This window comes from Muntiacus reevesi, chromosome 7 (assembly GCF_963930625.1).
Source record: "Muntiacus reevesi chromosome 7, mMunRee1.1, whole genome shotgun sequence".
Taxonomy (NCBI): domain Eukaryota; kingdom Metazoa; phylum Chordata; class Mammalia; order Artiodactyla; family Cervidae; genus Muntiacus; species Muntiacus reevesi.
Window position 1 is genome coordinate 98,479,233 of NC_089255.1, and position 14,638 is coordinate 98,493,870.

A 14,638-nucleotide genomic window follows, 5' to 3' on the forward strand; every position below is an offset into this window, starting at 1 on the left:
CATTCAGAAAATGGGGGCTACTCTTGCTATAAGTGGTACTGTTGTTGCTTCCTTTGAAATTGCCAGCTTCATCCCAGCCCTCAGCCCGCTGCTCTCCTGTCTGACGTTTGTTTAGTGTTCCTCATCTCTAACTCGGGCCTTGCTCTCCTCTCTGACTTCATTTCTCTGCTTTCGTCTCAGGCCTTTCCTTCGTTTACTCAGAGCCTCTGCGCACGCTTCTGTCTCGGGGCCTTTCTTTGTTCTTGCTGGTCTCTGCTTGAGGTACTCTTCACATTTCACTCCCACTTCTGCCCAGAGAGGTCTTCAGAAGTGCCTTCCCTGACCAAACCATCTAAAATAGAACATCCACTACTCTTTTTTTTAAATTAATTTACTTTAATTGGAGGCTAATTACTTTGCAGTGCTGTGCTGGTTTTGGCCACACGCTGACGTGAATCAGCCACGGGTGCATGTGTCCCCTGGTCCTGAATCCCCCACCCCACCCCTCCGGGTTCTCCCAGAGCACCGGCTTGGAGCACCCTGCAGGCTTCACACATGAACTTGCTGGTCATCGATTTTATGTATGGTGACAGACATGCTTCAGTGCTTTCTCTCAAGTCATCCCACCCTCGCCTCCTCCCACATGGCCCGAACGCCTGTTCTCTACGTCTGTATGTCTTTTGCTGCCTTGCATGTAGGGTCGTCATTGCACGTCCCTTTATCACACTTCCGTATTTTACTTAATGCATAACATTTTTACTATGACATTTGCATTCTATGCTATAGATACTTATTAATTCATTTGTTGTTTTATAAGTTGGTCTGTTTTGTCCACTGCTAAGTCATTCCAACTCTTCTGCAACCCCATGGACTGTAGCCCACCAGGGTCCTCTGTCCATGGGATTTCCCAGGCAAGAATACTGAAGTGGGTAGCCATTCCCTTCTCCAGGGGATCTTCCTAACCCAGGGATTGAACCTGTATCTTCTGCATTGGTAGGGGGATTCTTTACCACTGAGCCACCAGGGAAGCCCTAGCATATAGTAGACACTTAATAAATAACTATTGTTGAATGATTGAATTTCCAAATTGATTCCGCTCCTTTATTTAAAAAAAAAAAATGCAAAGCCCAATATCATAGTGGTACGATAAAAGCATCTGCTCTAGGGGCTTTGTATACTGTCTTTATGGTTAAACAAGTTTTATCATTTTTGTTGTTGTTCAGTTGCTCAGTCGTGTCCAACTCTTTGCGACCCCATGGACCGTAGCCTACCAGGCTTCTCCATCCATGGGATTTTCCAGGCAAGAATACCAGAGTGGGTTGCCATTTCCTTCTCCAGGAGATCTTCCCAACCCAGGAATTGAACCCAAGTCTCCCGCATTGCAGGCAGACACTTTACCCTCTGAGCCACTGGGGAAGCTAAGAATTTACTCTAGTTACAAGAATGCTCACCATAAAAAAAAAAAAAAAGAAAAGAATGCTCACCATAAAATTATTTATAATGATAAATTTAAAACCATATAAATATAACAGATAAGCTTATTAGGTCATTAAATGTGTTCTATCCATAAAATTTGGTATGCAGTCCTTAAAAAAAATGATGTTGACTAATTTTTATTAACAGATGAGTATATAGCTATGATTGTTTTTGGCCATACTGTGTAGCTTGTGTGATCTTAGTTCCCCAACCAGGGATTGAACCTGGGCCCTTGGCAGTGAAAGTGTGGAGTCCTGGCTACTGGGCTGCCAGGGAATTCCCAATATATCTATGATTTTTTCATGAAAAAAAGCAGGTTAGAAGGGAGCAAGTACAATAGAATCTCATTTTTGTGGAGGAAAAACTAGATATTTGTAGATGTACAGAAAAAAAGTCTGAAGGACTCTATACAGAATTAGAGAGCAAGATTAGCAGTCTTAGTTTAAGTGTCCAGGTCCATTAGTAATTTTCTGGATCTTCACTATTTTTTGTACCACTAACTGTAGCTAATAATTCTGCCTTCTGGGAAAGCCTCTATCTCTTCTTGGGTGTAAATAAATCACCTTTCCCCTAAAAAAAAAATAAGACTGGAGTTTTTTTTAAAGGAACTTTTCTAGGAAAATAAACAAAAAAGTCAAAGTAAAAGCATAAAACCCAAAGTGTTTACAGAACACACATTACTTTTTCCTCAGTAGTAAAAAATCTGTCCACCAATTAGCTTAGCTGCTGCAGATCGTACTCTGAAGTCCTTGTGGCAATCCTTTAACCCAGATCTTTCAAGTCAAACCTATTAAATTGGAAGTTTTGATTCAATACTATTATACCTTTTAGGAATGTTATAGAAGAAATTGAGATGGCACAGAAAAATATGTATAAAATATTAATCAGATTATAAAATAGTGTATATGATGGTATCCTAATTTTAAGGTATATTATGTAATGTACAGAAAAAAACAAAACATAATCTTGAAAAGGTAGCAGTGCTTATCTTTAAGTGGTGGAATTACAGCTCATTTTGCACTTCTTCCTGCTTCTCTGCTTTTCTGAACTTTTAAGAGTGTAGTAATTCGTGCCATACTCTCGAGGCTCCGTATTGCCACAGTGGTGTCCTCAGATTCGTCGATGGATTCCCCCTGCCCCGGACTGTGTGCTGTTTGCACTCTGGCCGTGTGAACCCTCCGATACAGGACCGTGGATGAAGGGAACTAAGAGGCTTAGCACGGGGTTGGGGTGTCCTGAGCTAGGCCCCCGATACCGAGGGATGACTGTGTGGCTTCCAGCAAAGACAAGCCCTGTTTCACTGTGCTTAGCTTTACTGCCCTTCACAGATTGTGTTTTTTACAAATTGAATGTTTGTGGCAACCCGGTGTCAAGCAAATCTACGAGTGCCATTTTCCCAGCAGCCTTTGCTTACTTCATGTCTGTGTGTCGCATTTTGGTACCTCTTGCAATATTTCAAGCCCTGCACCAGCAAAAAGATTACAACTTGCTAAAGGCTCAGGTAACGGTTAGTGTTTTTCAGCAATGAAGTGTTTTAAAATTAAGGTGTGTACATTGATTTTTTAGACATAACACAACTGTCCACTTGATAGGCTGCTGTCTCATGTAAACATAGCTTTTATATGTCCTGCTGCTGCTGCTGCTGCTGCTAAGTCACTTTAGTCGTGTCCGACTCTGTGTGACCCATAGACGGCAGCCCACCAGGCTCCCCCGTCCTTGGGATTCTCCAGGCAAGAACACTGGAGTCGGTTGCCATTTCCTTCTCCAATGTGTGAAAGGGAAAAGTGAAAGTGAAGTTGCTCAGTTGTGTCCGACTCTTAGTGACCCCATGAACCACAGCCTACCAGGCTCCTCCATCCATGGGATTTTCCAGGCAAGAGTATTGGAGTGGGGTGCCATTGCCTTCTCCTTATACGTCCTAGGAAGCCCAAAAAATGTATGTGACTCGCTTTATTGCTGTAATCACGTTGTTGCAGTAGTGTGGAAGTGAGCCGACAATATTAGCAGATACGCCTGTCTATCAGTTCTAAACTCTTCCAGATGTTGTATAAAGCCTGGTTTTTGTTTTTTGGCTGCACTGCATCGCATAGTTGCCCAAGCAGGTATCAAATCCGTAAATAAAGGCTCTTTTTAATCCAGCTTTTTCTACTTATCTAAATTTGCATAGTTTCTCCTCTAAATAGTCAGCTTGTTCTTGAGCAGGAGGGATTGTTAAATAAACTAAGAACATGTAACATATATGATCACTTCTTATTTAATCTTGAAAGTACCCTGTCTTGTCTTCTGGTTTTATAGTAGTGAGGCTAGCTAGGGTCCAACAGTGATCAACAGATTTGTAGGTTGTGACTGACTTCCTCTTCCCAATGTATCTACTAGATGCTTAGTGTCCTCAGAGCCAGTTAGCAAATCAAGATTGTGTTGTTAGGCTTTCAAAGTACTGCTCTCTAAAGATGTTGGCTGGTTGTTGCTATTTAGTTGTCTTATGTACAGATGTGGGTGTTGAGCATTGCAGCTGGGAATATGAACAAGGAAATGGGCACCCAGTGAGATATTAAAAACCTCAACTTTCTGTAACTTTGAATGGGTTGCTATATTAGAGTGAATTTTAAGCTTCTTGGGCCCTTAAATTTGGGTAAATCTGTGTAATAATAAATACATAATAAATAATGAAAAAAAAATAAATGATGAAATACAGTCATTGAAACAGACTTTGAGGATTATAAAAATAACCCAAGTATATTAGATGGGATTGACTAGGCAGTGGTGTATTAACAAATAATCTCCAAATTGCAGTTCCTTAAAGCAGTACAGTTTTGTTTATGTAAATGTTCACTTTGCAGTGTGATGCAGGTTGGATGACTCTCTTGGCAGCTCTCCTCCAAGCTATGTCTTCTTACATTATTTGATGCCACCATCTTCATAGGTAGCCTCTGAATTCGTGGCAGAAGGGAAAAGAGATTGTAGTTGATTTGTGCAGGAGATTTTATTGGCACGTTTTGAAATGGCACATTCAATTTCACTTACATTTTCATAGCTGGAACCCAGTTTCATGGCCCATAACCATAAGGAAGGCTGATCTTCCTCTATACCTAGGAAAAATAAAATGAAATAGGGTCACAAAGCATCATATCTGCCACACCAAAGTTTTAGAAGAATAAAATGGGACACTAACTGTATCTTGTAGATCAGTTCAGTTCAGTCGCTCAGTCGTGTCTTACTCTTTGCAACCCCATGGACTGCAGCACACCAGGACTCCCTGTCCATTACCAGCTCCCGGAGTTTACTCAAACTCATGTCTATTGAATCTGTGATGCCATCCAACTATCTCATCCTCTGTCGTCCCCTTCTACTCCTGCCTTCGGTCTTTCCCAGCATGAGTGTCTTTTCCAGTGAGTCAGTTCTTGTCAGGTGGCCAAAGTATTGGAGTTTCAGCTTCAACATCAGTCCTTCCAATAAATATTCAGGACTGATTTCCTTTAGGATGGACTGGTTGGATCTCCCTGCAGTCCAAGGGACTCTCAAGAGTCTTCTCCAACATCACAGTTCAAAAGCATCAATTCTTCGGCACTCAGCTATCTTTATAGTCCAACTCTCACATCCATACATGACTACTGGAAAAACCATAGCTTTGACTAGACAGACCTTTGTTGGCAAAGTAATGTCTCTGCTTTTTAATATGCTGTCTAGGTTGGTGATAGCTTTTCTTCCAAGGAGCAAGCGTCTTTTAATTTCATGGCTGCAGTCACCATCTGCAGTGATTTTGGAACCCTCCAAAATAAAGTCTCTCACTGTTTCCACTGTTTACCCATCTATTTTCCGTGAAGTGATGGGACCAGATGCCGTGATCTTTGTTTTCTGAATGTTGAGTTTTAATCCAACTTTTTCACTCTCCTCTTTGACTTTCATCAAGAGGCTTTTTTAGTTCTTCGCTTTCTGCTATAAGGGTGGTGTCATCTGCGTATCTGAGGTTATTGATATTTCTCCCGGCAATCTTGATGCCAGCTGTGCTTCATCCAGTCCAGCGTTTCTCATGATGTACTCTCCATATATGTTAAATAAGCAGGGTGACAATATATAGTCTTGACGTACTCTTTGCCCGATTTGGAACCAGTCTGTTCCATGTCCAGTTCTAACTGTTGCTTCTTGACCTGCATACAGCTTTCTCAGGAGGCAGGTCAGGTGGTCTGGTGTTCCCATCTCTTTCAGAATTTTCCACAGTTTATTGTGATCCACACAGTCAAAGGCTTTGGTGTAGTCAATGAAGCAGAAGTAGATGGTTTTTTGGAACTCTTTTGCTTTCTCAATGATCCAACAGATTTTGGCAATTTGATCTCTGGTTCCTCTGCCTTTTCTAAATCCAACTTGAACATCTGGAAGTTCATAGATGACTTTCAGTTTTTACCCTCTTTATCTGTTTCCCTTCTCTGTAGTTTTTGTCTTGTTCTCTGCCTTTCTGTCACATTAAGCTGCCCAAGGTTGTGGTGGAATGAGTGAAAATTAACCTGTTTGCCTTGCCTTCATTTCTTATGGCAGAAGAGAATCCCAACTCTAAGTATGTACATCTTTGCTAGTAAAACTTTTTGTACAAAACTTAAAAATTCCCTCTTCAAAAATAAAATCTCAACTTGTTGCATCAGTCATACTTAGTTTGTATTTAAATCTGAGCAACTTAGAATAGCATATTCTCATAGCTTTGTGTAATCTATAAATGTCAGTTTTTATTTATACTATCTATATAAAAAGTTCTCACCGTATCTGAAGAGATTCATTTATTTATTCATTCATCAGATTTTAATTGAGCTCCTCTTATATGGCAGGCACTACTCTAGGTGTTGGGAATGTAGTGGCGAACAAGACAGAATTCATGTTTTGTATGCTGGTCAGATTTATTGATCACCAAAATCTGTGATGGATGGTACAATATTTCAATTAGTAACCATAAATTATTAATATACCAACTATAAGGATTACAAAATTAGAATAAGCATCATAGGATTAATGCAGTGTAAATAGATTCATGGTGGTTGGTTTTTATAAACCATAGTATCACTGGGAATAATATGGATCTTTTTTTTTTCTTTTAGCTTTAAAGAAACCCCCTGTTTCCTTTTCTCAATATGAAAGTCATCAAGTAATCTCCCATCTTCCAACTGGAAAACCTCTCTCCCCAAATATGGTTCCAGGTATGAAGTCTTATTCTTAAAATTCCATTTGAAAATCAAAATACTAGTTATGTGGTCTTATATAGGGAATAAAACATGTCATTTAGCAGCACAGTGAAGTATGATTCATTCTTGTAGTTAACGTTATGTATTGTCAAATGACTGATAAAAACTCAGGGAGAAATCATTATAAAGTTAACTTTGTCTAATGGACTTCTAAGAGCAGAAGAATCATCTGTTCTGCCGCTCTGGACTGCCTTCCCTTTCGGTGCTGCTGGCGTCTATGCATTTACCTTCTTCAGAATGCGTTCAAGTGTATCTCCCAGAGGCCTGCTAAACGTTAAGAGATCCATCTGTATTAAGCTACCTACTCTATACTTTTCTGTTTGTTTTCTACTGAATACGTACTCAGTTTATTACAATGAATTTTATTCATATCAATTCTTATTTTAAGGGTAGATTCCTATAAAACTGAGACTAGAAATTCTAAAAGCCTTATGGATTTTGGAGATTTCTGACAGCAATTTAGAATTTGTAGGGAAGATATGGATATCACTGCCTTTACATTAGTCCATGAGGTCTCAGAGAGTGAGCGACTGAAAAACAATATATCCTGTTGGTGTATACATTTATAATCAGCACTAAAGATATCTGCCTGGGAATGGTCAGTAAACGTCACACAACTAAAACCATATTGGTTATAAGCTTTGATTAAAGAAATAAAATAAAGCTTGGGAAAAAAAAAACCTACTTGCTAACCCAGTATCAGATAACAGTGTGTCTTACTTTTCTCAAGTAGGTCTTATGAAAATTTTCTGCAAACTATGACCTTAATTTGATGATTTTTGCCATAGATTCTCATATAAACCACAATGGAAACTCTAGAACTTCAAAACAGAACCCTTCCAATCCTCTTCAGCGTTTAATTCCAGGCCCTAACTTGGAGAGTGAACCCAGAATTCAAGCAGAAGTTCTAAAGCAGGCTACCAAGGATCGAGCTGGTGATTTCCATAAATTGAAGCAAAGTAAGAATCAGTTGATGAGTATTATGCTGAAAAGATTTCTTTAAATATATTTATTTGCAAGGCTCAATTAGCGTCTTCATTATTATAATCTCTAAGAAATGAATGTATAGTAAAGTTTTACACATATAAAGTATGATGGTAGTAAAATGTTAAAGAAAAGTAGGTTTTACATATTCTAAAGAACACATTCAAAAACTTCTTTTGTTCTCCAGTATTAAAAAAAAATTCAGGTGAGTTGATTTTTTAAAATGCTATCAGTTCTTATGAATGTGAAAATTTTTTGAGAAGTGAGAAAAGATAATATTTTGTTAAGCTAAATGAAACTTTGATTAGAAGAGAGAGAAGATAGAGTTTTGAAAAATGGGTTCTGGAAGCGATAAAGACTGCATGGTAGAAGACTCAATGCTGTTTGCTTTTCCATTCCTTCCAGTTGCGATTTGCTTCATTTAGGTTTTAGGAGAGAATTGAAAAAAATGGAACAGATTCATAGTACTGGGTAATAAGATTTGACTGCTTAATTGTTTCAGAGATATTGATTATGATAAGTGGAAAATACCTGTTTGTTTGCATAATTCTCTAATTGGTAGGTTTTCAAGATATAGAAGAAAAAATTTGGGTAGTTGACAGAATTAGGAACAGGCCAGCTCTCTCAAATTGTACTTTTCACTGCTTCTGCTATTTAAACCTTCCTCCCTTCAGCTTCTAAATAGACAGAATGTTTGAAAGCTCCAGTTTGCTTTTCTTTACTTTTAAGGGTGGCTTCCATGGCAACAACTCTTCAGAGCAGTGTTTAGGCGTTTACTTGTACACAGGTTGTTTGTATGGTGAGAACTGCACAGTGTTACATTTTTAAATTGGTCTTATGACAGTTATTTCTGCATCTATATGAACATATAGTTTATTTACATTTAACTGATTTTCCTTCCTTGATGTTTTAAAGCCTATCCATGTATCTTGACTGAAATATTATGTAAAAAATGTTTTTGATTACAAGAATATGGCTAACATTTTTAAATACAGTTGAAAAAATATTTCCTCCAAATCTTGTTGGAGGATTGGCTTCAAAACTTTTTAGCTCAACAAAAAGAATTATGGTAAGGTCAGACTCTTACTAAGATAAAATATCTTAATTTGATCACTTAAGATTTTCTTCTACTTATAGTTTATTCTGTAAAAATTGTTATCACTCTCTTACCTCCCAACCAGTCTTTGGGTAGAGTGGCTGGAAAATTATTACTTTCTACAAGTTTTTTCCTTGGCCATGATATGTGGCATGCGGGTTCCTAGTTCGCCGACCAGGGATGAAACCCATCCCCCCTCCAGTGGAAGCACGGAGTCCCAATCTCTGGACTGCCAGGGAATTCCCTACAATTTCTTTGTAAAAGAGTTTTAAAATCTTATTCTGAATTCTTTTCAACATATACAGAGAGAGTTGAAATCAGTGTGAGCACTGTTTTGTGATTTACTTTGACATTATTTCTTACATGTGTTTTAACTTATCAGATGGTTATATAGTTATCATTAAATATATATATATACACATACACACATGAAGATATATTCACATGCCATTGTATTTAGGCAATAATAATAGTTTGCCTAGCTCTGCTCTTTAATTGATTGTTTAAATTATTTCATAGTGTCTTATGTTAGCAGTCATGACTAGGATTACCTTTTATTTCAAATTATTTCCTGCTTCTACTTTGAATGTTCTTTTATAAGTATGATCTCTTGACTGAATTTGCAAAGTACTTGACTAACTTTATAACCCCTGTTACAAATTGTCAGATTGTTCTCTAGAACAGTTTCACAGTGTCACTAGAGAATGTTTAAATTTGTGGTTCCAGAAAGTGCTCATTGATACGGATGAGAACCTGTGCCCATTACGCAGCCCCTGCTCGTTTGCTGACGCCCACAGTCCTTGGCAACACTGACCTCATTTCTGACTATGGATTCACCTATTCTGGATATTTCATGTAAATGGAATCATGCAGTGTGTAGCCTTTTTTGTCTGGCTTCTTTCTCTTAGCATAATGTTTTCAAGGTTCAGTCATGTGAACCTTTTATTCCTCTTATGGCTGGATATCATTCAATTATATGAATACATTTTGTTTATCCATTCACTCATAGATGGGCATTTGGATTGTTCCCACTTTTTGGCTGTTGTGACTAGTGTTGCTCTGAACATTTATTTACAAGTTTTTGTTGATCACTCGTTTCCCATTTCTTTTTTTTTTTTTTTTTCCCATTTCTTTAAGTGTTGTTATGTACGTAGGTGTAGAATTGCTGGGTTATCAGTAATTCTATGTTTTGCTTTATAAGGAACTGCCAAACTATTTTCCACGGCAGCTGCACCATTTTACAGTTCCACCAGCAGTGCATGAGAGGTCCAGTTTCTCAGCATCCTTGTCAGCGCTTAACATTCTCCATTGCTGTTGTTTTCACTGGTGCCATCCTGTCCTGTGTGAAGTGGCATCTCATTGTGACTTTCATTTGCGTTTCCCTAATGACTGATGACATTGATCATCTTTTCATATATTTGTTGGCCATTTGTATATCCTCTTTGGAGAAATGTCTATTCAAGTCCTTTGCCTATTTTCAAATCGGGTTGCTTTCTTTGCTGTTGAGTTTTAAGCATTATTTATATATTCTGGATACTAGACCCTTGTCAGATATATGATTTGCAAATGTTTTTGCCTGTTCTAGCGTTTGTCTTTTCACACTTTGATAGTCCTACAATGCGTGAAGTTTTAATTTTGATGAGGTCCAATGCATCTATTTTTCCTTTGTGGTTCGTGCTTTGGTGTCACGTCTAAGAATCTTTGCCAAATTAAAGGTCATGTTTTCCTCTAAGGGCTTTATAGCTTCTGGTCTTTTTTTTTTTTTTTTTAACTTGAGGTATAATTGACTTACAATATTCTATTAGTTTCAGGTGTACAACATAATGATTCAACATTTGTATACATTGCAAAATGGTCACCACAGTAATAGTTTTAGCTTTCATATGTAGGTTTTTGATGTATTTTAAGTTAATATTTGTATATGGTGTGAGGTAAGGATTCAGTTATACTCTGTATACAGGTGTTCACTTGTCCCAGCATTGTTCATTGAAGAGACCCTCTTTCTGCATTGAGCAGTCTTGGCATTCTTGTCAAAAATCAGTTGATGACACATGTATGGGTTCATTTTGGACTTTGAGTTCTGTCCCACTGATGCCAGACGCCAGCAGCACAGTTTTGATTACTGTCACTTTATAGTAAGTTTTGAAATTGGGAAGTGTGAGTTTTCCAACTTTGCCCTTCATTATAAGATTATTCTGACTTTTGGAATCTCTGACAATTCCATCTGAATTTTAGGATCTGCTGTTTTATTTCTACTAAAGAGACAGTTGGGATTTTAATAGGAATTGCATCAAATCTGTAGATTGCTTTGGGGAGGATTGTCATCTGAACAATATTAGGTCTATTAATCCATGAAGATAGGATGTCTTTCCATTACTTTAGGGTATCTTAATTTTTTTCAGCAATTTTTTGTAGTTTTCAATGGACCAGTCTTGTGCCCCCTTGGTTAAATTTATTCCTAAGCATTGTATTCTTTTTTATGTTACTGTAATTCAAATTGTTCTCTTAATTTCCTTTTCAGATTGTTTATTGCTAATGCATAGAAATATGACTGATTTTTTTTTTCCCTTGACTTTTGGTTTTAAAATTTTTAATGCAAATTTCTAAGAATATGCTAATATTTGGGTTCATTGTAAAGATTTAGAATGTATTTTATTTTCACTCTTTTAGAATAATAGATATGAATCACTGTTTTTAAATATACTATAAAATATACTTATGTCATATCTATTAGCCTATATAAACATATTTAAGTTAATATTTTGAATATGATTCAAAATTTTTATGAGTATTTTACATCAAATACATTTTTTCTTTTTTGCTTTTGTCCCGACTTCACCCATTTCTCATATGCCCCCACCCCAGCCTCTGCCAATCATCAATCTATTCTTTGTATTATGAGTTTTATTTTTGTTTGTTTGTTTTACTTTTTTTTTAGATTCTACATAGAAGAGAGATCACATGGTACTTACTGTTTCACTTGGCATAATGCCATCAAGGTTCAATCATGTTGTTTCAGATGACAAGATTTCATTCTTTTTTTATGGCTAAATAATATTTCATGACACATATATACCACCATGTCTTTATCCATTCATTCACCAGTGGACACTTAGGTTGTTCTCACATCTTGGCTGTTGTAAGTAATGCTAATGTAGCATGGAGGTGCATGTATCTTTTCAAGTTAGTGTTTTCATTTTCTTCAGATAAATACCCAAAATGGAATTGCTGGATCATAGGATATTTTTTAATTTTTTGAGGAACCTCCATAATGTTTTCTATATGAAACCATAGTGGTAGCACTAATTTACTTTCCTACCAGGAGTGCATAAGGGTTCCCTTTCCTCCACATTTCTCCAGTTATGACTGATTTTTGTTTGTTGAGCTTATATCCTACAACTTAGCTGAATTTAACACAGTAGGTTTTTATTTGTGTATATTCAAGCATATCCACCTTGACTTATGAGACTCTTCATTTCTTTTGTAGAAAATCATCTATCTTATTTGGTCATATATATACTACTAAATTTTCACTTTTTTTTAACCACCAGTGGATTATTTTGTCTCTTTGGAATACGCTGTGCTCTGCTAAGTCGCTTCCGCTGTGTCTTGACTCTTTGTGCCGCCATGACCCACCAGGCCCTTCTGTCCAGGCAAGAGTACTGGAGTGGGTTGCCATGCCCCCCTCCAGGGGATCTTCCCCACCCAGAGATCAAACCCACGTCTCTAACGCCTCCCGCTTTGGCAGGGAGGTTCTCTACCACTGGCGCCGCCTGGGAAGCCCGAACTTGTGTCTGGCACTCAGAAATAAACGGTCCGAGAAGATGCAGGTACTGACAAAGCAGAAGACTTTATTGGAAAGGGGAGCTCAAGCAGAGAGCATCAGGGTAAGGGACCCCAGGAGAAGTGCTCTGCCACGTGGTTCATAGTCTCAGGTTTTAGGTGGTACCGTTAGCTTTCTGGTTGTTTCTGGCTAATGATCTTGCCTATGCCCACATTCAGTCTGATCCAGGGCCTTTCCTGATGGTGCGCGCATCTCTCAGTCAGGCTGGTTTCTAACAGGAGGGTTTCTGGAAGGCTGGCAGGACGTATTACGAACTGGCGTCACCTCCCTCGTTTTGGCCACTCCCAAAATCTTCCAGTTAGTCTTCGGTGATAGCATCATGTTCCTCACTGGAGCTTCTGGTGGTGAGACTGCTTGTGCCAGCTCTTATTACCATGCCTGGCCGTGGTGGGTGGTTTTGGTGAGCGGCTCCCTAACAGACCATTAGAGGTAGTATAGTCCCTGTTAGTCTAGACTAGCAGCACCCACACCTCCCGTGACTGCTGAGAAGATTTCAAACTCCACCCTAGACCTTGTTTATATTTACATTAAAGTTTGAGACTCCACTGTTATGTGGGTTCTTCATTTTGTACACAACAAAAACTAGATCCAGAGTTTAATTTACTTGAGGCAAATAGTAGAAGTACCAGGACTATTATTTAGGTCCCTTATCTTCAGGTTCACTGTTTTTCCACTATATTTTTTTCACCACCTCCTCAATACTTTTGAAGTTTTGGAAGAATTCTTTACTATTTCCTCTTCTTGTTCTCGTTCTGGCAAACCCCTGATTGTACTGAAAGCCATGCTCTGCTGGCGCCTCTTTGATGAGCCCTTCTTCATGTCCCTACTCGCTTGGTCAAGCCAGCCACTCCCTTCTCACACTGTGGTTGACCCTTGAGCAGCTTAAAGACTGTAGAAGGAAGAAAACAATAAAGACAAGAGCAGTCATAAAGGCAATGGAAAATAAAGAAGAATTAGGAAAGAAAAAAATTTTAACATACCCCTAGTGATATTTAATGAAGAAAATATCTTTATTTTCTTCTATTTAGAAGATAAATAATATTCTAAAACTTTGACAATAAATTTGAAAACTTAGATCAAATTAATAGTTTCCTGGAAAATTGATTACAAATATTAACTTAAGATTTAAGAGCCTGAACAAAAACCAATAACATTAAATAAGTTGAATAGGTAATCAAAAGTCTTAACACATCCCAAAAGAGATGCTGCTTTAAGTAATAGAGTTTAACTAGATTACTAAATTCAGGATCATTATGTGAAATTGATAATTAAATCACAAAATGAAAGGACTAGTGAAAATAAGACCCCTGGCACAGATCAAGACAGAAAGAGATGGCACAAATTAATAATATGAGGAATGAAAAAGAATGTATTAGCATAGATCCTACAGATAATAATATTAGAGGATATTTAGTGATTATAAATTAATATTTGAAACACTGCTTGAAAATTTAGAAGAAATGGATGATAGCCTAGAGGAACACCTGTATACAAAACTGGCTCAAGAAGATGAGGAAAATCTGAATAGTCTCATTCCCTGTGAAATATTGAATCTGTAATTTAAAACTTTCCCTTAATGAAATTTTCATGCCCAAATGGTTTTGCTGGTGAATTCTTCCATTTAAGGAAGAAATCCAACCAGTCTAACATGAAATCTTTTGGAGAATTGAAAAGGTAGACATACTTCCCAACTCATTTTATGAAGCTAGCATATGTTGGTTAGCAAAACTAAGGATTCTATGAAAAAAGAAAGTTATAGGACAGTCCCTCTTATTAGCGGAGATATAAAAAATCTTGAAAAAAATGTTAGTAAATCAAGTCCAGAGATAGATAAAAATTATATACATAATGCCCATGTTGAATTTATTTTCAAAATGCAAGGATATTTAACATTTGAAAAGCAGTCTATGTATTATAATTCACCACATTCACCAAATATATAAGAAAAATCAAATGATTATCTCAATACATGCAAAGAAAACATTTGAGGAAATTCAGTTCAGTTCAGTTCAGTTCCGTCGCTCAGTCATG

General features: G+C 37.5%; 1 protein-coding gene across 2 annotated transcripts in view; it reads left to right on the plus strand.

Moving 5' to 3' along the window:
- Positions 1-14,638, plus strand: part of GOLM2 (golgi membrane protein 2) — an 85,224-nt gene that overhangs the window by 57,327 nt on the left and 13,259 nt on the right. For both annotated transcript variants that reach the window (XM_065941552.1, XM_065941553.1), the window contains exons 7-8: positions 6,540-6,638; positions 7,472-7,642. In XM_065941552.1, the coding sequence (XP_065797624.1) occupies positions 6,540-6,638; positions 7,472-7,642 (270 nt within the window). The remainder of the gene's footprint in view (positions 1-6,539; positions 6,639-7,471; positions 7,643-14,638) is intronic.